Source organism: Nuphar pumila, chromosome 4 (genome assembly GCF_984573655.1).
Source record: "Nuphar pumila chromosome 4, dmNupPumi1.hap1.1, whole genome shotgun sequence".
Classification (NCBI taxonomy): domain Eukaryota; kingdom Viridiplantae; phylum Streptophyta; class Magnoliopsida; order Nymphaeales; family Nymphaeaceae; genus Nuphar; species Nuphar pumila.
Genome location: NC_143252.1, coordinates 5,396,002 through 5,417,343, shown reverse-complemented (window position 1 = coordinate 5,417,343; position 21,342 = coordinate 5,396,002). Strand labels below are relative to the sequence as shown.

At 39.2% G+C, this 21,342-nt stretch overlaps 1 protein-coding gene across 5 annotated transcripts; it reads left to right on the top strand.

The window, feature by feature from the left end:
* Positions 1–9,968: 9,968 nt before the first annotated feature.
* LOC149839150 (putative pre-mRNA-splicing factor ATP-dependent RNA helicase DEAH2) lies at positions 9,969–15,082 on the top strand. Of its 5 annotated transcripts, none has more exons than XM_090004021.1 (9): positions 9,969–10,303; positions 10,578–10,765; positions 10,926–12,010; positions 12,733–12,858; positions 12,941–13,179; positions 13,274–13,392; positions 14,278–14,404; positions 14,578–14,642; positions 14,822–15,082. In XM_090004021.1, the coding sequence occupies exons 1-8, from the start codon at positions 10,052–10,054 to the stop codon at positions 14,581–14,583; spliced, it is 2,142 nt and encodes a 713-aa protein (XP_089860147.1). In that variant the 5' UTR covers positions 9,969–10,051; the 3' UTR covers positions 14,584–14,642; positions 14,822–15,082. The 5 variants fall into 5 exon arrangements, with proteins under 5 accessions (XP_089860147.1, XP_089860146.1, XP_089860143.1 ...); XM_090004020.1 differs by having other exon boundaries at positions 14,578–14,647; XM_090004017.1 differs by having other exon boundaries at positions 14,278–14,476; positions 14,578–14,647.
* Positions 15,083–21,342: the final 6,260 nt, after the last annotated feature.

Genomic DNA, 21,342 nt, shown 5'->3' with positions numbered 1-21,342 from the left:
TATATCATTTATTTTTACAAATATGATATTTTTATAGCAATATAAGACGTGTATATTTTACTTTGTGTATGTTTATCTCTGACGATATTTTCTAAACATTTTCTATAACTTTTTTTATTTGATTTTCTTATTGAGATTTTTTAGAGACATTGATACATAAGTTTCAAGAAGGCACGTGTCAAAGTTCTCTATGTTAGGGTGTTTGTTAATCTTTTGATAAAGAGAAGCTACTCTTTATCAAAAGGGACATCTAGGAGGGAAAGAGTTTCTTCATAGAGGAATGTGTGAACTGATTTTGACAGTACTGTTATTTTTTTGCATTTATTTTATTGGTTTCACCACATATTTCTCATAAAAATGTTCATTTCACATTTTTAAGAAGACGCTCTTTCCTATGAAAATGATATATTTCATAAGAAAGCACAATACTCGGCATTGGATACTGATTCATGGACCCCAACAAAAATTAGGAGAGACCCAAGATTCTACCAATATTTAAAGGTAAACTTTTATCTTCAACACTTGTATTAGGGTTTACACACACACACACACACACACACATATATATATATATATATATATATATATATATATATATATATATATATATATATATATATATATATATATATATATATATATATATATATATGGGTGTATGTGTATACAATACCTTGCATTTATATTATTTGTGATAGAATTGTTTGGGGGCTATAGATGAAACACATATTTCTATATCAAGAAGAAAACAAATGAAGTTTTGAAATAAAAAATGATGGTTGTCACAAAATGTCTTTGTTGTGGTGCAGTTTGACATGCGATTTCACTATAAGCTTAATGGGTGAGAAGTAAGCACAACCAACCTCTATTCATACGCGAAGGTAAATAGATATATATTATGTATGTAATTTACAATGACTAAGAAGATTTTTCAAGCTAAACATAATGTGTATGTAGGCAAATATTGTTTTATCTAATCATGGACAAGCAATCAAACACACCTTATGGAGACAACATGGACATACATGAATAGTGGGTCAGATGACTTTGTTTTGGATCGTATGACCTGATCCACCCTATCAATATGGGTATTTTGATATGTTTATTATGTATTTTAGTTGCAAATATAGATCTTGAATTAGATCCAAATACTAAAAAAGTATAAAATTTATGTAACTTAAAGAAAAAATAGGTGGTCATATTTTTTATATACAAATATTTTAATGGGTATCATATTTGATCCAATTATGAATGTATGTAAAAAAATATGAATTTTTACCCCGAATATGGATCTCAAATAGGATTCATATATCAAAATAGTATAAAACTTATGTAATTTGAAGACAAAATAATAGAAAATAAAAAATATGAATTCATAAACTTTTATTCATTAAAAAATAAACCTATTCATACATATTCGTTCACTCAAAATACCAAATATTTATTCAAAAGATGAATATGCTCATACATTCACATATTCATTCATTTAAAATACCAAACACTCATTCATTTTAATCATTCAAAAATAAACATGCTTATACATTCATTCATTCAAAAAATGAGCATGCTTATACATTCATTCATCCAAAATATTAAACATTCATTCATTTCATTTATTAAAAAATAAATATTCTTATATATTCATACACTCATTCATTCAGAATATCAAATATTCATTTATTTCATTCATTTAAAAATAAACATATTCATACAATCATTTACTCGTTCATTAAAAAATATACCTACTCATAAATACATTTATTTAAAATAAACATGCTCATACATTCATTCATTCGTTCATTTATTAAAAATAAACTAACTCATTAATTTTTTATTTAAAAGATAAACCTACTCAAACATTCATTCATTAAAAAATAAATATGTTCATACATTTATTCATTTCATTCATATCGTTTAAAATATGGAACATACATAGAAAATCATAAATTCTAATTCATTCAAAAATAAATATGTTCATACATTTGTTAATGCATTCAAAATTAATGAAACAATAATATACTAAAAGCTAAAATTTTATTAATGAAGCAATATAACAACAATATATGAGAGAATATCATAGTATGTGAGAGGATATCGAAACAAATCAAAACCAAGTCACATAGTATGTCAACCACCCATCCCAACTTCAAAATATTTACATCACCACAACACAAAAATATATCAAAATACTAAAAAAACCTAAAAAACTAAGAAAAGTAACATGACAAGATAAATGCAACATCCCCTCAAACATCATCTAGTCTCTCTTAAGGGCACCCCTGTTGTATCCACCTTCTCTTCACCATGTACTTCTGCAACCAACTATTAGGTTATTTAATGCTGGTAAATGATATGTACACTGCGTTATTATATTTGTGCATATATGGTTGGCATACATCTCAAAAGTCATAGATGCGTCTAGCCTTCTCCTTGGATACAACATAATATCTACTATGAGGCATCATCATCTTGACTTTTGAAAACAATGATATAAGTTAAACATATAATGTTATCAATAAAGCACATATAAAATATAAATTTTATTGAAATACTTTTGTTAATCATGCAATTGTAATATTAAAACTCATGTAACAAGTAATAAAGAAATCAAATAAATTTACATGTAGCCAATCATTCATTATTTGAGTTGTTATTGCATCTCTTCGTTCTTTGTTGCTATCTCGACTAGTTAGTTGTCTTGGATTTTTCATCTTCATATTCAAGACGACGTATAATATTATTACCATTTTTAATTGTTAATTGTTTGACATTTGAGTTATTTTTTTTTATAAAATTATGTAATATGCATTTCGCAAGAATAATTTTAACATGAGTGAGAATTGGATATTGTGTTTTACACTTTAAAATCTGTAACCGAGCTTTTAGCAAACCAAAAACATGTCATATTGTTGTTCGCATTGAAGAGTGTTTATGGTTGTATAACTCTTGTGGTTTGTCAATCGATTTTGCACCGAGTGCATTAAATTCTGACAAGTGATAATGATACCTTTTGAGCGGAATTATAAACCCAACAATGTTTGGATATCAAGCTTGAACCTCCAATGTCACACCACAAAGAGACGTGCACTGACAACTACCAACCACGTGGAGCCTCGTTGGTAAACGAAAATAACTTTCTTATCAAAATGGGTTCATACATCCTTCACGAGGAAGGACTTTCCCGTGACCCTTTCAAAAAAAAATATGATTCCTTTAAGTGTGAGTGTAACACACACAAATAGAGAAACATTGGCATTGTTCCAGACCACCACATTTTTTACCTTTTGGTTCTGATGTATATACCTCTTTGGCACTCTCGAGTGCCCCATAAGGCCTTACGACTTAAGTACCCCGTGTATTCGGACCCTCTCTTCCCCTCTTGATGTACTTTGCTTTCAAGTATCTATAAAGAAGCTTTTTGCAGCCTTGCCTCTTTGCTCTCTTCATATTTGTGCATGTGTGTACTCTTGCTTTCGCTCGTATGCGTGTGTTGTGCGTTGCTTGTACGCTTAAAATGTCTGCTTTCGGTGTTTGCAAATTTCCAAAGCTACGTCGTGGGGGCCTTCGCTTCTAAGCACATGACAAGTTGGTATCAGAGCCTTCTTGACATTGGGAGTGACAATGACACCAAAGAAGAATGCCATGACCGCTTCAGGCAGTATGGTTTTTGCTGAAGAAGATTTCATAGTCGATGATCGGGTGCCAGCCATCTCGCGCGATGTTATAGAGCTGACTGAGATAGTGACTAACATGAAGAAGTTGGTTAATGAAACTTGTGTCGCTTTTGATGATCTTAATGCAGAGATCAAGACAACGGTAGAGGGAGTGAAAGACTCGGTGGAAAGTCTTGTCACTAAACTTAACTACTCGGTTGAGGACTTTTCCACCAGATTTGATGATTTGTCGGGTCGGTTCAACATCATGGTTGCTGAATTGGATGTTGTCAGACAAAATAATGAACATTTGGAGCTGCAGTTGAGGACTGCTCCGGCTGGCGGCGTTGCGACATACATGGATATACCACATTACAGGCTACTTGAGCCTACAAAGTATAAAGGCATGCGAGACTCAAAGGATCTTGAGAATTTTATCTACGAGATGGATCAATATTTAGAAGTTGCGAGGATAGAAGACGATGCAGATAGGCTGTGAACCGCAACAATATACTTTGTGGATAAAGCAACTCTCTGGTGGAGATGTCGCTTGGGTGATGTTCAACGGGGATTAATTGCTATAGTCTCGTGGGAGGACCTTCAAAAAGAATTGCGAGACTACTTTTTACCTAAAAATCAAGAGAAAATGGCTCGCAAAATATTGTTGGCATTGAAACAGACAGGGTCAGTGCATGACTATGTCAAGGCATTCTCTTCGATAATGCTGAAAGTTGAGAGAATGGATGATCAAGATCAGTTGTTCTATTTTGGCAACGGGTTGAAAGGATGGAAAAAACAAGAACTCATTCGACACGACCCTGCAACACTAGCTAAGGTGCTTGCGGTTGCAGAGAAACTTGCTATGTTTGATATAAATGAACCTGCATTTCAAGGCAGACAATAGGGAAATGATCGCAATAATCGAAGGGACAACCGAAGGAATGACCAAGGACAGAATGCTGGCCGGGGGAACCAGCAAAATCATGGCCGACAGGATGGCCAAAACAATAACCAAAACTGGAATAACTTTCAGGGTGACAATTATCGTCGTCGTGACTGCTATATCTGCCACGGGGATCATTGGCAGGATACATGTCCCAACATAAATCGTGGTCAAGAGAATGGAGATAACCGCGCACCCCGAGCTATGAATGCCATTCAGGGTGAAGAAGATGATCAACCTGCAGAGGCGCCAACAGTTGGCACAATGCAGATGATGAACACAGTAAAGGTCACAACTATTGTAGAACCAACAATATGTAAAGAGTTGATATACTTGGAACTTCTGCTCAACGGAAGACTTACCAAGGCATTGGTAGACAATGGTGCCCCACATAACTTCATGTCGCGTAATGAAGCATAACAGTTGGAATTACAGTGGGAACGAAAAGAGAGCTGCATGAAAGCGGTTAATTCGAAGGCTAAGGCCATCTACGACGTCGCTCGTGATGCACCAGTGTGAATCCATAATTGGTTGGGAATGATCACTTTATCAGTCGCACCTATAGATGATTTTAAAGTCATCCTCGGGATGGAATTCTAGAGAAGCAACAAGGCAGTGTCGATGCCCCACCTCAACATTGTCAATTTTGATTATGAGAATCAACTTTACATGGTTATTGCGATAGCAGAGAAGCCCTGTGAGCTTTTGGTGTCTGTGCTTCAGTTGAAGAGAGGCATGAAAAGCGGTGATGAGATTTTTCTTGTCACAATTCGTGCTACGGATGAGGCAGAAGAAGCCGCGAATGTCCCAGAGGCCTTAGTGCCAGTATTGAAGGAGTTTGGCGATGTTATGCCCATCGAGATGTCAAAGAAGCTACCTCCAAGGTGTGAGATAGACCATCAGATTGAACTAGTACTAGGTGCACGACCACCCGCAATGACTCCTTATCGCATGACAGTTCTTGACCTGCAGGAATTACGCAAACAACTGGATGATATGCTCGAAGCAGGGATCATCCAACCATCCAAAGCTCCCTTTGGAGCACACGTGTTGTTTTAAGTTAAGCATGATGGGTCGAAGCGGTTGTGTATCAATTATAGGGCACTGAACAAAATGACAGTGAAGAACAAGTACCCGCTTCCTTTGATCGCGAACTTGTTTGATCAACTTGGAAAGGAGAATGTCTTCTCTAAGTTGGATTTGAGTTTTGGCTACTGGCAAGTCAGAGTTGCAAAAGGGGATGAGCCAAAAACTACTTGTGTAATGCGATTGTGTAATGCGATATGGGGCGTTTGAATTCCTTGTTATGCCCTTTGGCTTGACGAATGCGCCCACTACCTTTTCAACCTTAATAAATAAGATCTTCTACCCACACCTTAACAAGTTTGTTGTCGTGTACCTGAACGACATAGTGGTGTATAACGACTCGATGGAGCAGCATGTTCAACACCTTCAGATTGTGTTTCAGACTCTGAAGGACCACAAGTTGTATGTCAAGCGAGAAAAGTGTCTATTCGGCCAAAAGGAAGTTCATTTTCTTGGGCATATTATAGGAGGAGACACTCTCAAAATAGACCACAGGAAGATTGAGGCTATTCAAGCATGAGAGCCACCCTCTAAGGTTCCAGAGTTACGCGCCTTCTTGGGGCTTGCAAATTATTACCAACGCTTCATCAAAGGTTATTTGCAGATTGCTAATGCGCCCACAGATCTATTAAAGAAAGACAGACCATAGCTATGGTCTGATGCCTGCCAGAAGCGTTTTGATGGGTTGAAGCATGCCCTGACAGAGGAACCAATGCTGAAGTTGTTCGACTGTCGACAACCATTTGAAGTGCAGATCGATGCGTCTGACTTCACTATTGGTGGGGTGTTACTCCAGAAAGGACATCCTATCGCATTTGAAAGCAGGAAGTTGAACGACACGGAGCATCGATACACAATGCACGAGCGCGAGATGTTAGCGGTCGTGCACTATCTCCGCACATGGAGACACTATCTTTTGGGGTCACAGTTCATTGTGCGCACTGACAACGTTGCGACAAGCTACTTTCAGACTCAGAAGAAGTTGAATCTTAGGCAAGCGCACTGGCAAGATTCGATATGGCCCTCAAATACAAGTCTAGCAGGACCAATGTTGTGGTCGATGCCTTGAGTCAAAAGGCGAAACTCACAACTTTGCCCACTTGGGACGACAGTGTAAGCCAACCGACGAGCGATCTTCTCCAACAGGTGCGAGAAACTTCAAAAAGTGACCCGATGGCTCAACAATTGATCACATTGGTGAAGGAAGGAAAGACGCAGAGATTTTGGCTAGAGAATGATTTGCTCCGCACAACTGGCGATCGTCTATATATTCTGCATCAGGATACCTTGAGGAGGCGCTTGATGCACGAGTGCAACGATATTACCTGGGCGGGTCACTTTGGGCAACATAGAACCTTAGCGTTGTTAGAACGTGTGTTCTACTGCCTACAGATGTGCGTTGATGTAGATGCTTATGTGCGGACTTGCTTGATTTGCCAACAAGATAAGCCCATCAATCAGAGACCCGGTGGACTACTGGAGCTCGTACCTGTGCCAAGTCGTCCATGGGAGTGCATAACCATGGATTTTATTGTGAGCTTGCCAAAAGCACAAGGTTGTAGTTCGATCTACGTGGTTATGGATAGGTTCTTGAAGTATGTTGTCTTCGTGCCTGCCCCTACCACCTGCTCAGCTGCAGATACTGCAAATTTGTTCGTAAGAAACGTAATCAAGTACTGAGGAATTCCTGAGAGCATCGTCAGCGATCGTGATGCACGCTTCACTGACAAATTTTGGCGAGAGGTGTTTCGCTTAATGGGGACAAACTTGCATTTCAACACAAGTTTTCACCCCCAAACCGATGGAAAAATAGAGAATAAACGGTATGCTAGAGGAATACCTGCGACACTTTGTCAGTGCCAACCAAAGGGATTAGGTTGATTTACTTGATGCGGCTCAATTCTGCTACAACCTCCAAATGAGCGAGTCCTCCATCCACAGTCCATTTAAAGTCGCAACCGGACAACAGTCGCAGACTCCACACTCCCTTGCTGCGCGAGGACGTGGCAAATCACTCTATGCATACCAATTCGTCAGGAACTAACAAGATCAGACATAGTTGACGAAGGCATACCTAAACAAGGCAACCAAGTGCATGAAGAAATGGACAAATAAGAAACATTGTCCAACAGAATTTCGTGTTGGAGACAAAGTGTTGGCCAAGCTCTTTTCCGACCGCACAACTATCTTTCAGGGCCACTACCGAGGCCTTATCCACAAGTATGATGGTCCCTTCACCATTATCAAACATGTGAAAAACTTGGCGTACCGGCTGGACTTGCCAGCAAACTTTCAAGTGCATCCGATATTCCACGTATGTAACCTAAAGTCGTTCCATGTAGATGAAGGAGATTCTCAACGGAGTATGCCTCAACGTGCTCCGATCCCACAACGGGCTCCTTCAACAGTTAGTATACCAGACAGAGAGCCAGAGGTCATCCTCAACCATTCCAACAACTATCTAGGAGAAGTTAAGAAGTACTTAGTGCAGTGGAAGAGATTGCCAGAATGTGAAGCCACCTGGGAGAAGGCCAACAACATGTTTCAGCATCGACAGCTTGTAGAAGACTATCACAAACAATTAGCGTCGAGGATGGCGCAAACTTAGGCGGGGAGCGTGTTTTGGACTGCCATATTTTTCACCTTTTTGCTCTGATGTATATACCCCTGTGGCACTCTCAAGTGCCCCACAAGGCCTTACGACTTAAGTACCCTGTGTATTCAGACCCTCTTTTCTCCTCTTGATGTACTTTGCTTTCAAGTATCTATAAAGAAGCTTTTTGCATCATTGTCTCTTTACTCTCTTCGTATTTGTGCATGTGCGTATTCTTGCTTTCGCTCGTACGTGTGTACTATGCGTTGCTTGTGCGCTTAAAAGGCCTGCTTTCGGTGTTTGCAAATTCCCAGCTACGTCACGGGGGCCTTCACTTCTAAGCCCATGAAAGACAGCATCCCTTTGCATATAAGAAGAAGCAAGGCACTATGTCCTTTCCATGTGCCCAAGCAAAGTGACTCCCTAAGAGCAATGGGTGCATCACAAATTTATACCACCAGAAAAGCAATCGTAAGGACCGCAAGCATGGCTAGCATGATTAGGTCTTTGATCCTGGGTGGTTTACCAGTTTCTCATTAAAAAAACACATACAAATATATATATATATATATATATATATATAGAGAGAGAGAGAGAGAGAGAGAGAGAGAGAGTATCAGCTATGACTCATCGTCACAACCATCTAACCAATCCATGTGTGGCTTGTGCACCCTTATGTTCATAAACCGTTTGGATTTTAAGGTTGGATGTGGTCAACACCATATCCCATTAATTGTATGTTAGCTAAACGGATTTGAGCTTGGATGGTGAAATGTCCATACCAAATCTATTTTTGTACATGTAGTCGGATTCGAATATCCACCAAATTAAGTTATTTGTTGGATGCAATAACAAAAAATCAAAACCATGTCCACCATGAGGTTATATTTGGCTTACCAAATCTGAGTAAGTTGAGTCGGATTCCATCGGATATCAAATAAAATCCAAGTCGTTGACAACCCCAGATATGGACCAACAATTCCAATGCAAAGTTGTGTTATGTTTAAGGTGTTTTTAAAGTTGTTTTCTTTGTCTTCGACAATTGATTCACGTTATGGGTGTGTTTGATTGAGCGTTTCGTGCACCATGCGAAAAACCGTGGTAGCATGCAAATCGGCTGGACGGGTGGCATACCCCGACTCACCCCTCATTCCACTCTCTCACCCACCACCCACCTCTGTGCGAAGACGGCTGAGCGATGACACCCTACTCTTTCTCTTTTTTCTTTTTCTTTTTTCTTCTCCTTAGAATTAGGGCTTTTCGATTTATTGTTTGAATTAAAAATACAAATTAATAAATTTCTTTGATTAATGCTTTGAATCAAATTTCTTCAAACAAGGTTTTTTATGTTTAATTTGATTATAAATTTGTTCTTTTATTTTTTTATTAGGGTTTGAAATAGGGATTTTTATATTTAATTTGATGTTTTCTTTGATTGATTTTATAGTTTATTTTTCTTGTAGCTTAAGGTTTGTGGTTTATTTATGATTTATTTTTTTTTGCAGTTCAGGATTTATTTATGTTAATTTTCTTGCAGTTTATTTATGGTATGTTGAATAATAACTGGTGGTTCCACCACATATTACTCATGGACACGTTTGTTTCACTTCCTTAGAAATAGTGGCTCTATTTCTTATGAACTTTCGTAGGAAAGGGCATGAAACAGACGCCCCTTCAAGGGTTTATGTAATGAGTGGTCATTCACCCTGTTGGGAGTAGTTTTTTCACATCTCTTCCTCCTGGTTTCTTAGGGCTTTTTGTTTCTAGCCTTTAGGAATGACGACGGAGAAGAAGCCCAAGGAACGCCTCTTCGACGTCGTGGCCGAGAGTTCCGCCCCTGCGGCGGAGCTCGAGAAGACGGCTGTGAATCGATGGACAGGGCGGTCGTTCTCGGCGCGGTACTACGAGATCCTCGAGAAGAGGAAGACGCTTCCGGTGTGGCAGCAGAGGCACGAGTTCCTCGATGCGCTCGAGAAGAACCAGACGCTCATCCTCATGGGGGAAACAGGCAGCGGCAAGACGACTCAGGTCGGCATTCTTTCTTCTTGGTTGCGATTATCTTCATTTTGGTTTCCATTGTTTGATTGCGAGAGAATGGTGTTTAGTGTGCAACTGTTTGTCCAGAAATTTGGGGAAAAGTTTCGAAGATTTCCGTTTTTGCTTTGTAATGTAATAATTCAGATGTTATTAACCGTATCATTTTGCAACTAAATTCTAGGCTTTGTGCTGCTTTTTGTTCTTGAGAGCCACTACTCTAATTTGACAATGAGATGTTTATGAGACAATGTTTACCATTCGACAGATCCCTCAATTCGTTGTTGAGGCTGGTTACACGAGCAACTGCAAGCGGATTGCTTGTACGCAACCTCGTAGAGTAGCTGCAATGTCTGTATCTCGTCGAGTTGCAGAGGAGATGGATGTCACAATTGGGGAAGAAGTTGGTTACAGTATCCGGTTTCAGGACTGCAGTGGTCCTAAGACTATTCTAAAGTAAGTTGCTGGCTGTGTTTTTGCCTTTTTCATGGTTTTATTCGATGTAAACGATTGATTCCATTGCTTTGTTTGTGCATTAAGGATGAGTTTTATGTTGCCATGTTCATTATTTTCGATTTTCTTATTCTTGGTTCTAACCGTTGTTTTGTTGAAGCAGGTATTTAACTGATGGTATGCTTTTGAGAGAAGCAATGGCAGATCCACTTCTGGAGCGTTACCGAGTAATAATTTTGGATGAGGCCCATGAGAGGACCCTGGCAACGGATGTACTCTTTGGGCTTCTTAAGGAAGTTGTGAAAAGCAGAGCTGATCTGAAGCTTGTTGTTATGAGTGCAACCCTTGAAGCAGAAAAGTTTCAGGGTTATTTTAATGAAGCACCACTCATGAAAGTACCTGGAAGACTACACCCTGTGGAGATTTTCTACATTGAGGAGCCTGAGAGGGATTATCTCGATGCAGCCATTAGGACCGTGGTGCACATACACATGCACGAACCTCGTGGCGACATTCTTGTTTTCCTGACAGGAGAGGAAGAGATCGAGGACGCTTGCAGGAAAATCAACAAGGAGATCAAGAACCTTGGTGACCAAGTTGGGCCTGTGAAAGTTGTACCTCTATATTCTACTTTGCCTCCTGCAATGCAGCAGAGGATATTTGAGCCTGCACCACCGCCGTTAAAAGAGGGTGGTCCTCCAGGAAGGAAGATTGTTGTGTCAACGAACATTGCTGAAACATCTCTAACCATAGATGGGATTGTTTACGTGATCGATCCTGGGTTTGCAAAACAAAAGGTCTATAATCCACGTGTACGTGTAGAATCTCTATTGGTCAGCCCCATATCAAAGGCTAGCGCACACCAGAGGGCTGGGCGTGCTGGCAGAACGAAGCCGGGGAAGTGCTTCAGACTTTACACTAAAATGAGTTTCGATGATGATCTTCAGCCCCAAACATACCCAGAAATCCTTCGTTCCAATCTTGCTAATGTTGTCCTCACTTTAAAGAAACTGGGGATTCATGATCTCGTGCACTTTGATTTTATGGACCCCCCTGCCCCTGAAACTCTGATGCGAGCTTTAGAGCTTTTGAACTATTTGGGTGCACTGGATGATGAAGGGAACTTGACCAAATTGGGGGAGATTATGAGTGAGTTCCCTTTAGATCCTCAAATGGCAAAGATGCTTGTTATTAGTCCCAAGTTCAACTGTTCAAATGAAATCCTGTCAATCTCTGCTATGCTTTCTGGTAAGCAAGGCTTTATCGTCACTTTCAGTTTCCATTTTTGCTTTGTCTTTTCATTTTTGAATAAAAAGGGAAGGAAAGATCCTATAGTCCTCTTTGTCTGTTCCTGACTTTATGTGAATAGTATGGTTGTGCACATTTCATGCATGTACGTGTTTCAGCACATAAAATCACTAGCGTACACCTCACCTCCCGAAGAAAACAAAGAGAAAAACATTTGTTTGAATAACCACCTTGAACACAATGGCAATTTAGCTTGTCGTGTACATCAATGCCCAAGTCATTCTTTGTATAGTCTGATCACCCATCTCATTTATTGACCATGACAATGGTTTGACTTTCCTGTTCCCTGCAAGTTCAGCCATGATGTCTTGGTTGATTAAGAACCTTGTTTCCATGTATTTGTATATGCATGTGTTGGTGTTTGTGCACAAATATATGCAGATTTTCTGTGTACTATGTATACACATGTATGTATTTGTACATGGATGCATGGGGAAGTTGTATTTGCCCATATAGGCTGTCATCAGCAACTGCTGTGACCAAGTTTAAGTTGTGCTCCTTGCCAATCTTTGGTCGTCACATGCTGTAAACAATTTAAATTAAGTACTGATGCAGATAGTTGCAGTTGTCAGTATATCTCTAATGAAGCACATGGTGTCGTGTTGCGTCTATGCATCTGCTGACCTACCATTGGCCTCATCATCAAATCTCTCCTTCTTCAGTCCCAAATTGCTTTATCAGGCCTAGGGATGCTCAAAAAGCAGCAGATCAAGCAAAAGCTCAATTTTGCCACATTGATGGGGATCATCTTGCACTACTCAATGTCTATCATGCATACAAGCAGAACAGTAAGTAATAGTTGTTATGCTTGTTTATAGGGATGAAATTTACAAGTGTTACTTTGTTTCATTCTTAGTTTATCTATTGCAGATGAAGATCCGACATGGTGTTATGAGAATTTTGTCAATCATAGGGCTATGAAGTCGGCTGGTAATGTCAGACAACAGCTTGTGAGGATCATGGCCAGGTTCAACCTCAAGTTGTGCAGCACAGATTTCAACAGACGTGACTACTACATCAACATAAGAAAGGCTTTGCTGGCTGGGTATTTTATGCAGGTTGCACACCTTGAACGTGCTGGTCATTACTTGACTGTGAAGGACAATCAGGTATACCTCCTCCATACTCCGGTTTCCTCCTTTAGTTGGTTCCTCGTGTATTTTTCCCTTTTTACAAATCAGTTACTGTTATTTTAACCGGCAGGTGGTTCATCTTCATCCTTCAATCTGTCTTGATCACAAGCCAGAATGGGTTATATACAATGAGTATGTCTTGACTAGTAGAAATTACATTCGTACTGTTGCTGATGTACGTGGAGAATGGTAAGTTGCTGTTCTAATACTGGGGTCCACTCTTATCATGATGTTGAAAATTTTTGTTCCATGTTCTATTGATGTTTCCACGACTGTTTTTCTGGACTTTGCTCTAGTTCCTTCTCCATTTTTGCATACAATGTGATGTTGTGGCCCTTGCAAGGCTGAAATTGCTGCACTCTGATGTTTCTTGGATAGGCCCCTCTAGGACTAGGAGTGGACTATCATCTTCTTAATTCATTGTACTTTCTCTTGTGACAGCTCGCCACCTACAATCTTCTGATTTTAATACATTTTACTTTCATTCAATAAAAGAAGCAAAAAAGAAAAAGTTCTTCAACCCTTGTTGAACCAAATCCTGTGATTGTGCTTTTACTGAAACTTGCATGTGCCATAAAGGCAGTCCCATGGCATGTTTATTTTGACAGAGGAAAGTAACTGTCCGTTTGTGCCCTTTCATTAGCTTATTGTTATAAGTGCTAGTGTTTGAACTTTGAAGTATCTCTAGGTTTGAATCTTGGATTATATTTCAGTTATATGGTAGTCATGTCACTTAGCTACACAGAGAACAGCTTATTGTTAAAGGTAGAATATTTTTTTATTTTTCACTAATTTTCCATATTTGGTATTGTTAATTCTGTTTCTTGCCTCAGTCACATACTACACCAATAGTGCTTGCATTTTTCTCATTTGCAAGCCCGTGTAAATTCACGAGCTCATCTGTGTGCATGAATGCAGGATGCTGATGCTATCTTTCATGGCTTTATCATGGTTTTGCAACTGGATGTGATGAATTGCTAGTTTGATCGACATGGCCACACACACTCCTATTGCTATATCTGCCATGACTATATGGTTGGATTTGATTAACTGCTGCTTTAATTCTCTGTATAGGTTGATCGACATTGCACCGCACTACTATGACCTTGTGAATTTCCCTAAATGCGAAGCAAGGCAAGTTCTGGAAAGATTATATAGTAAGCGTGAGAAAGACAGAGGGCAGGGCAAAAACAGGAGCAAGGTAACCTAATTCCCTGTCTCTAGCAAATTCCATTTTCCGACTGATGCTTTCCGGTTGGGTAACCTTGAAGATGTAAGTCTTTCTGTTTGTTCTCAGCCATATTCCCTTGAAACATGGGGATCGATGATAATGGATTGACGAATGTGGGCTTTCATTGTATGATTTTTTTTCAGAGTTGATTATCATCTTCATGGCAGATGGTGAAACCTGCGGGCGGTTTTATGATCCTTTTCTGCAGGTTATGTATGTATCTGGAAAATTGTTCTATATTTCAAGAATGCATCATCATAGGCTGCTCTTTATTTTTATTTTTATAGACCCGTGAAGCCATTTTTAGTTTTATTGAATTATTGTCATCAGATGTTAGCATTGCAAGCTATTAAACTTATTGTTGTTGAATCATTTTTTGCTTTGCAGAATGTACGGTTGGATTAATGTTTTAAGTTGCAGATCATATTTTTTTGGATTCAGACCGTGTTTTCTGGGTTCCAAATCATTGGTCAGTTGGGCCAATTGTGGTTGATTGTAGGGCAGATTGTTATGAGCAGGATGAACACCATCAGTAGGCCTTGTAAAATGTTATATTCAAGGGTCCGTTTGGATAATTTTATTCTAAGATGTAACAATGTTTTGAAATTGAAATATTGTTAGTTTTGGAATCAACACACTATTGCTTGTTTATCTACTATTATATTGTAATATCCAGGACTTGGTTAGAAGGTATATGATTATCAGTTGAAGATAAAAGATGTGGAAATGGATTGCTTGCTTTTAGGAAGTTATCCTGTTTTAAGGGGAAAATAGGTGGGGTAAAATACATAAAATGAGAATTATTATTTTCATGAGGGCAGGGAGTTTCCCTCCTCTTAAGGGGAGTTCTACACTTGGGATATAGAAAATATTTAGATTTTGCCTGTATTATTTTCTCCTTTTTAAATTATCTCATATGTATTATATTTTGACACCACACCCGGGCGCCGGTGTGACGCGTCGCTTCCGGGCGACGACCTAGCAACCCTTGCCCATTTATCACTGCCTCCGGGCCTATAGAGTACAGTGCGTCGCTCAGTAGAGAACGCCCCAACGAAATTCTCATATTGGTTCATATTCATAGGGTATGACTAAGTTTCTATGCTGGCTGTCACTGGCCTACCGCAACCCTCTTCCTTTATCCGGGCTTGGGACTGGCAGTGTATAACTAAACAGTTATACACAGGCGGAGTTGGGCTGCCAAGAGACATCATATTCAAAAAAATGAGTGTAGCTGAGATGCGTATGCTTAGATGGATGTGTGAAAATACAATAAAAGATAAGATTCGGAACGAGGAGATACGTAAGAAGGTAGGTGTTGCACCCATTGAAAATAAGATGAGAGATAATCGTTTACGGTGGTTTGGACATATTCGGCGAAGGCCTAATGATGCTCCAGTTAGAAGGATGTAGAAATGGGAAAATATATTAGTTAAAAGACGTCGGGGTAGGCCTAGGAAGACTTGGATGGAGATGATAGGAAAGGATGTGAAGGCTTTGAACCTCACCGAGGACATGGCATTGGATAGAAATGATTGGAGGAGAAGGATTCATGTGGAAGACCCAAAATGATTTTCTTTGTTGGTTCATATCGCCGACCCCAATTGTTTTGGGATTAAGGCGTAGTTGTTGTTGTATATGTACTATATTTTGATGCAATTTTTGTTATCCAAACATGCCAAAAAAGGAAGGGGTGGACAGTGTTGTCGGTATCAATGCGATTGGCCGATTTTTGTCGTATCAGAAAAAAGATCTATTTGCAATGAGCTAATTCTGCTTATTTTTTAATATTTTTAAAAAAAGTTTAAAATGTTTTAAATATTTTAAAATATTATTTTAATATTTTACTGACGTGTTATTTGCTGGTTAAAAATTAGCTGATTCAGTTCAGAGTCTGAATCTACTGATTCTTTGAATCATTTTAATAATCCATTTAGGCCCAATACCGATTCTATCAACATTAGGGGTGGATTTCAAATTATCACAGTATATCTCAATACTGCAGATTATTGTAATATTCGGGCACATACAACGTACCCTAAAATTTTTTGATAGTCCCAACCTACCCTAAAACGTGGTTTCCTAACTCCAATATCTTTAACTTCTCAAAAAAATAAAGGTGGGCCATTTAAAGAAATCTTCAGGATGACAACTTGGGGATTCCTCTTGTGGGTCTTGTAATAATCATTCTGAGATCCAAAATCTATTCAATAAAATGGATAATGTGTTTTTGTATAGTATGACTTGCTGTATAAATTTGTCATTGTTTTCTATTGTTGTACCTAAGTCATTATTTGTTGTCCCATATGGGGTTTTATCTCTTTTGAATTATTTGTACTTTTGGATTAGCTTCTTACCAGCTTGCTTATGAAAGAAAAAGGTTTCCGGGTAGAACCCGCATTCCTTGTATCTTTGTGATGTATCTCAATTCTTTTTTTTGAAAGTCAAGCTGGGGTTAGGCAGACCCCCACCAGTTATTATTCTAAGTACCACTGTGTTTTGAACCTGCAACGCCCCAACCAAAAGGAGACCTGCACTGACATCTCCTACCAACCACGCGGAGCCCTCGTTGGTGACGTAGCTCAATTGTTTCTGGGTTCCATGCACGTGGTTACATCCTGACCTGCGACCTTATAGATGAATCTATGCCAAAATGGTTTTGGGTCTTGGAAAAGCTCCTTAATCATCTCTGCTTGTTTGGTAGGATCTGTTAGTGCAGGTCACCATGTTTTGGGAAGTTGCAAGTTCAAAACCCAATGGTATATTGTGTAACTAGTGGGGGTCTGCCTAGCCCCAGCTTGCCTATAAAAAAAAAAGTTAAACATGAATGCAGTGTGCATTGGACCTGTTATGATACATGATCCGTTAGGGTATGTTTGATTGTGCATCCCGCATGGGACACGTTTGTAATCAAATGCTGGATGCACGGAACAACTGTTTTGTGCATCCATGGAACAGTGTTTTTTCGTCCCCCCCCCCCTCGTTACACTTTGAACGGGGACGACAAGCGGTAATGGTACCCCTACTTCGATAGGTTCTTTGGTTGAATGCTTGTTAGTGATATTATCTTTTACCCGAACTGATGGCTTATATGGTTTGGTTGGTTGCTTATCTACAGGGCTCAAATCCTTTCTAATTGTATTATGTATAGCTGGACTCACTTTGGTTTACTGTAATATTTAGCCTCGCTTATCCATGGTAATGCTGCTTCACGTTTCTAAGGCACCATTTGGATGACTTTCCAAAATTGGTTTTGTTTGAGACTCTCCAAATTTCATTTTCTAAAAATTAGTTTTGGAATCCAGATTGCTGAAATCAAATTTTTGAAAATCAATGATCTTCAAAACGGTATTTGGCTGCCAATGCTTGCTTTTGAAAATATATACTTTTATTTTTTTGAAAGGCAAGCTGTGGTTAGGCGGACCCCTACGAGAACAACAGCTGCCCCATGTGGCAGAGGGATTCGATCATGGGCCTTCAGCTTGACACATGACCCCGCTTACCACATGGGATACCATACTTTTAACTTCAACAAAAACCCACTTCTTTTTCTTTCAATTTTGGATGCCATCCAGCTATGGAGTGACTGAAAAACCCTCCATTCTGCAATGATACAACCTTCAATTATCACATGTAAACCAGTTGCTGGATTTACGAAGACAGCTACCAAACTGCAATGATCTCTACCAACTATTTAAGAAAAGCTGAAAAAAGCAAGAAACAAGAAAATTTAAAAATAACTAAAAATTAAAGAAGATAATAACTGGGATTCTTATATCAACTCTGACTAAACATCTAGATTTCTCATCTTTTTTACAGATGAGAATTCCTAATCAAAACAAATTATGTAATTGATAAACTCTTATTAAGATAAGTCTCTATCTTAATTAACTTTCTAATTAGATATGAATCTCATGTAGATTCAATATTCAAAATACAAAAAAAAAAAAAAATCTAAAACTGAAAAAGAAAGAATCCAAAATGAACTCTTTGACCTGATGCTCCTGCTCCTGCTCCTGCATCATCACATCATGTAATAACATATAAGAGGAATTAGTGCAAGAAGCTGAGAACTTCCATCCTAGGCCGTCTGCACCTGCCGCATTGGATGCACAAGCGAGTGACCTTATTCTCCCACCATTCAGATATCTGGACCATGTCAAGTCGTAACCAACATTTACGTTTGGTGGTGTGGAAGGGAGCCTGGTAGCGAGAAGGGTCGGGTATTGACTGAAGGTCCCATCTTTTCCTTTAATGCTGCAATTTGGATTCTACTCTTAGAGATTGTGGTTTGCTCCGCTTTGTGTTATGAAATCCTGTGGATAGTGATGACAATGCTTTAAGAGTAAAAAAATGAAAAAAATATGTTGGAGGAGTGCGGAGCTTGATACTTACAATGATATAAATATCTAATTTTAGCTGATTCAACTTTGCGGTAAGTTGACGGGGGGAGGATGGTTACATAGAGTAGTCCCCCTACCCGTAAGGTGGGGGTTTGGAGGCATGAGTCCGGATGGCGAAAATAATTGAAGGGTAGTTTTGTAATTTTATCTTTATATAGGTTGCCCTCGACTCCTTGTATTTAAATAGGCCAATCCGACTATTGTAATGGTGAGCATGTGTATACCTCAATGTAATAGATGATCTCAATATGACCGTGGACGTAGGCAACTCTTGCTGAACTACTTAAAATCTTTGTGGTTTGTGGGTTCCAAAACTGGAAATCCAAACCGGCTAACAGTTCACATATTTGGATTGCCAGTCCTGAGCTGATATCAAATCTTTGGAATTCGATGCTGGCTGTCTCTTTCAAAGGGTGTGTTTTGATGTGAGTTCGGTCAAGTAACTAAGAATTAACTAATCAATCATCCATTAATCATATGTATTTGGTCAAGTATTGATAAATTCGTATTATGCTATTTTAAACCACGTCTTGTATTATGCATTAATTCTGTCTAAAAACTCCATCCTCTAGATGAAAAATGCTTTCTGGATCTGGTGGATCTGGTGTAGGTGGATTTGAGTCCAACTTCTAACTACAAAGTCTCTGTATTAAGTAGATCCTTATTTCTGTTTGTTCATAGAAATATTTTGGGTCTTTTCTCTGGATTATAGGCTGCAAATACTAGATCAAGATAAGGGACCAAATAATGTTCAAATCCTTTCTGGTCCAACTTGATGTGCATATTATGTAAGGTATCTGGGTCTTGATCCACTGGGTCCAATGGAAGGTATGACCCGTCAACACCCTAATTACACGGCTTAAAACTTAACGAGTCCGGATCGGGTGCAATATGATTGTACAAAAATTTGTGCATTAAGCACCCCATCACCCTCGGGTCCCACAGCTGACAGGCCCTGTTCCCAAGATGTAGGGTGATCAGGTGCTTAATGTACAAATATTTGTGCAATTATATTGCACCTGATCTTTTCACTTAAAACATTGGCATTCCTCGATACCTAATTTCTCACAAAAAAATACCAACGGGGCTCCGCTTGTCTGGTAGGAGCAGCTAGTGCACGTCACCTTGTGTTGGGACGTTGCAAGTTCAAATCCCAATGGTATCCTTGTATGACTGGTAGGGGTCTGCCTAACCCCAGCTTGCCTTTCAAAAAAAAAATAAAAAATCTCACAAAAATGGTATGAGTCCCAAATTCTATTATTTCATTTCCGATTGGAATAAACATATAGATCCAATTCTTAGGATTATTACCTAATACTCTAATAGGCTAATACTAATAAAAACAAGTATTGAAGTGATTCCCTTGTTGATTTGTGAGAAGTGTAACACCAGTTAATTAATTTAGTAATATAGAAACTAAATCTAATACTTGCATTAATTGTATTACAATTTTTTATGATTTTCATTAATTTATTGCTTTTGGAATTAATTTGTTAACTTACTTTTCCAAATAACTTACAAATGGGTTTGGGCTGATCGAACCAGCCCGTTAAACATTGGTCCATTGGGCCCATCATGGGCTGCCTTTCAAACCCAATCCCATTAAGAACCGGGGCCAAAACACAGCCCGTTAATAAATAGGGCGGGTCATGCTCAAAGACCGATGGGCCAAGCTCCAATTGGGCCTGGGCCTAGCCAGCCGGAAGCCCACCCCTCTCTGTATCACACTAGCTGTGAAATGCGATCAGTTAATCAATCTACACTTGTTTTTTATAATGTTTACAGCATAACCATGACTTGCGTAGCTTGGTCTTGTTTCTGATCCGATATCTTTTATAATACTGGATCTATTTATGTGAATCCATGTCCAACTTCTACGAGCCAGAGTTGTATGCTCTTGATGATGAAAACCCTCTCTGTTCTTCAGCCATGTCTTGGAGGACCCTTTTTTTTTTAAAGTATGAGCAGGATCGCCCCAAGGAGGGTTGGTGCAATGGGGGTGGAGCCTTGGCCACTAGACGGGTGGTCAAGGTTCCATTCTCACGGGTGTCTCTTCTCTGCGCAAGCCGATGGCCAGCATAGGCCCCGGGGGCAGGGGTGATAGCCTCAGAGTTTTACGCCACTGGTATAGCCACAAAGGGGTTTGGCGTAGTGGGATGGAACCTAGGATGCTAGTCTGGTGGTCTAGGTGTTGGGATAAGCCACACATTGTGGCAGTTACCCACAATTTGGTAACTTTCCCTTTTTGTGTTCCTTTGATAAACATAAGAAAGATTAAGGAGGGAACGGTTATGCTAACCGACCCCCTGCTACAGGCTATATAAATGGGTGTCAATGAGAAATCCATATGCAGAGAGAAAAAACACAGAGAAGGGTTAAGAAAACATACCTTTTCTGAGCTTTTACGACTAAGGAGGGAAGAGAGATCCTGTTCACCGACTACTGAAGGAGCATGCGCTCATTGAAGGGCTGCAATCCGGTTGAGGAGCAAAGCTCACCCTATTC

Excerpts from the sequence above, each read along its gene's own strand:
- LOC149839150 (XM_090004017.1), top strand. The coding sequence starts at position 10,052 with ATGACGACGGAGAAGAAGCCCAAGGAACGCCTCTTCGACGTCGTGGCC. Across the intron at positions 13,180-13,273 it reads TGACTGTGAAGGACAATCAG|GTGGTTCATCTTCATCCTTC; the intron begins GTATACCTCCTC and ends TTTAACCGGCAG. Across the intron at positions 13,393-14,277 it reads GCTGATGTACGTGGAGAATG|GTTGATCGACATTGCACCGC; the intron begins GTAAGTTGCTGT and ends TTCTCTGTATAG.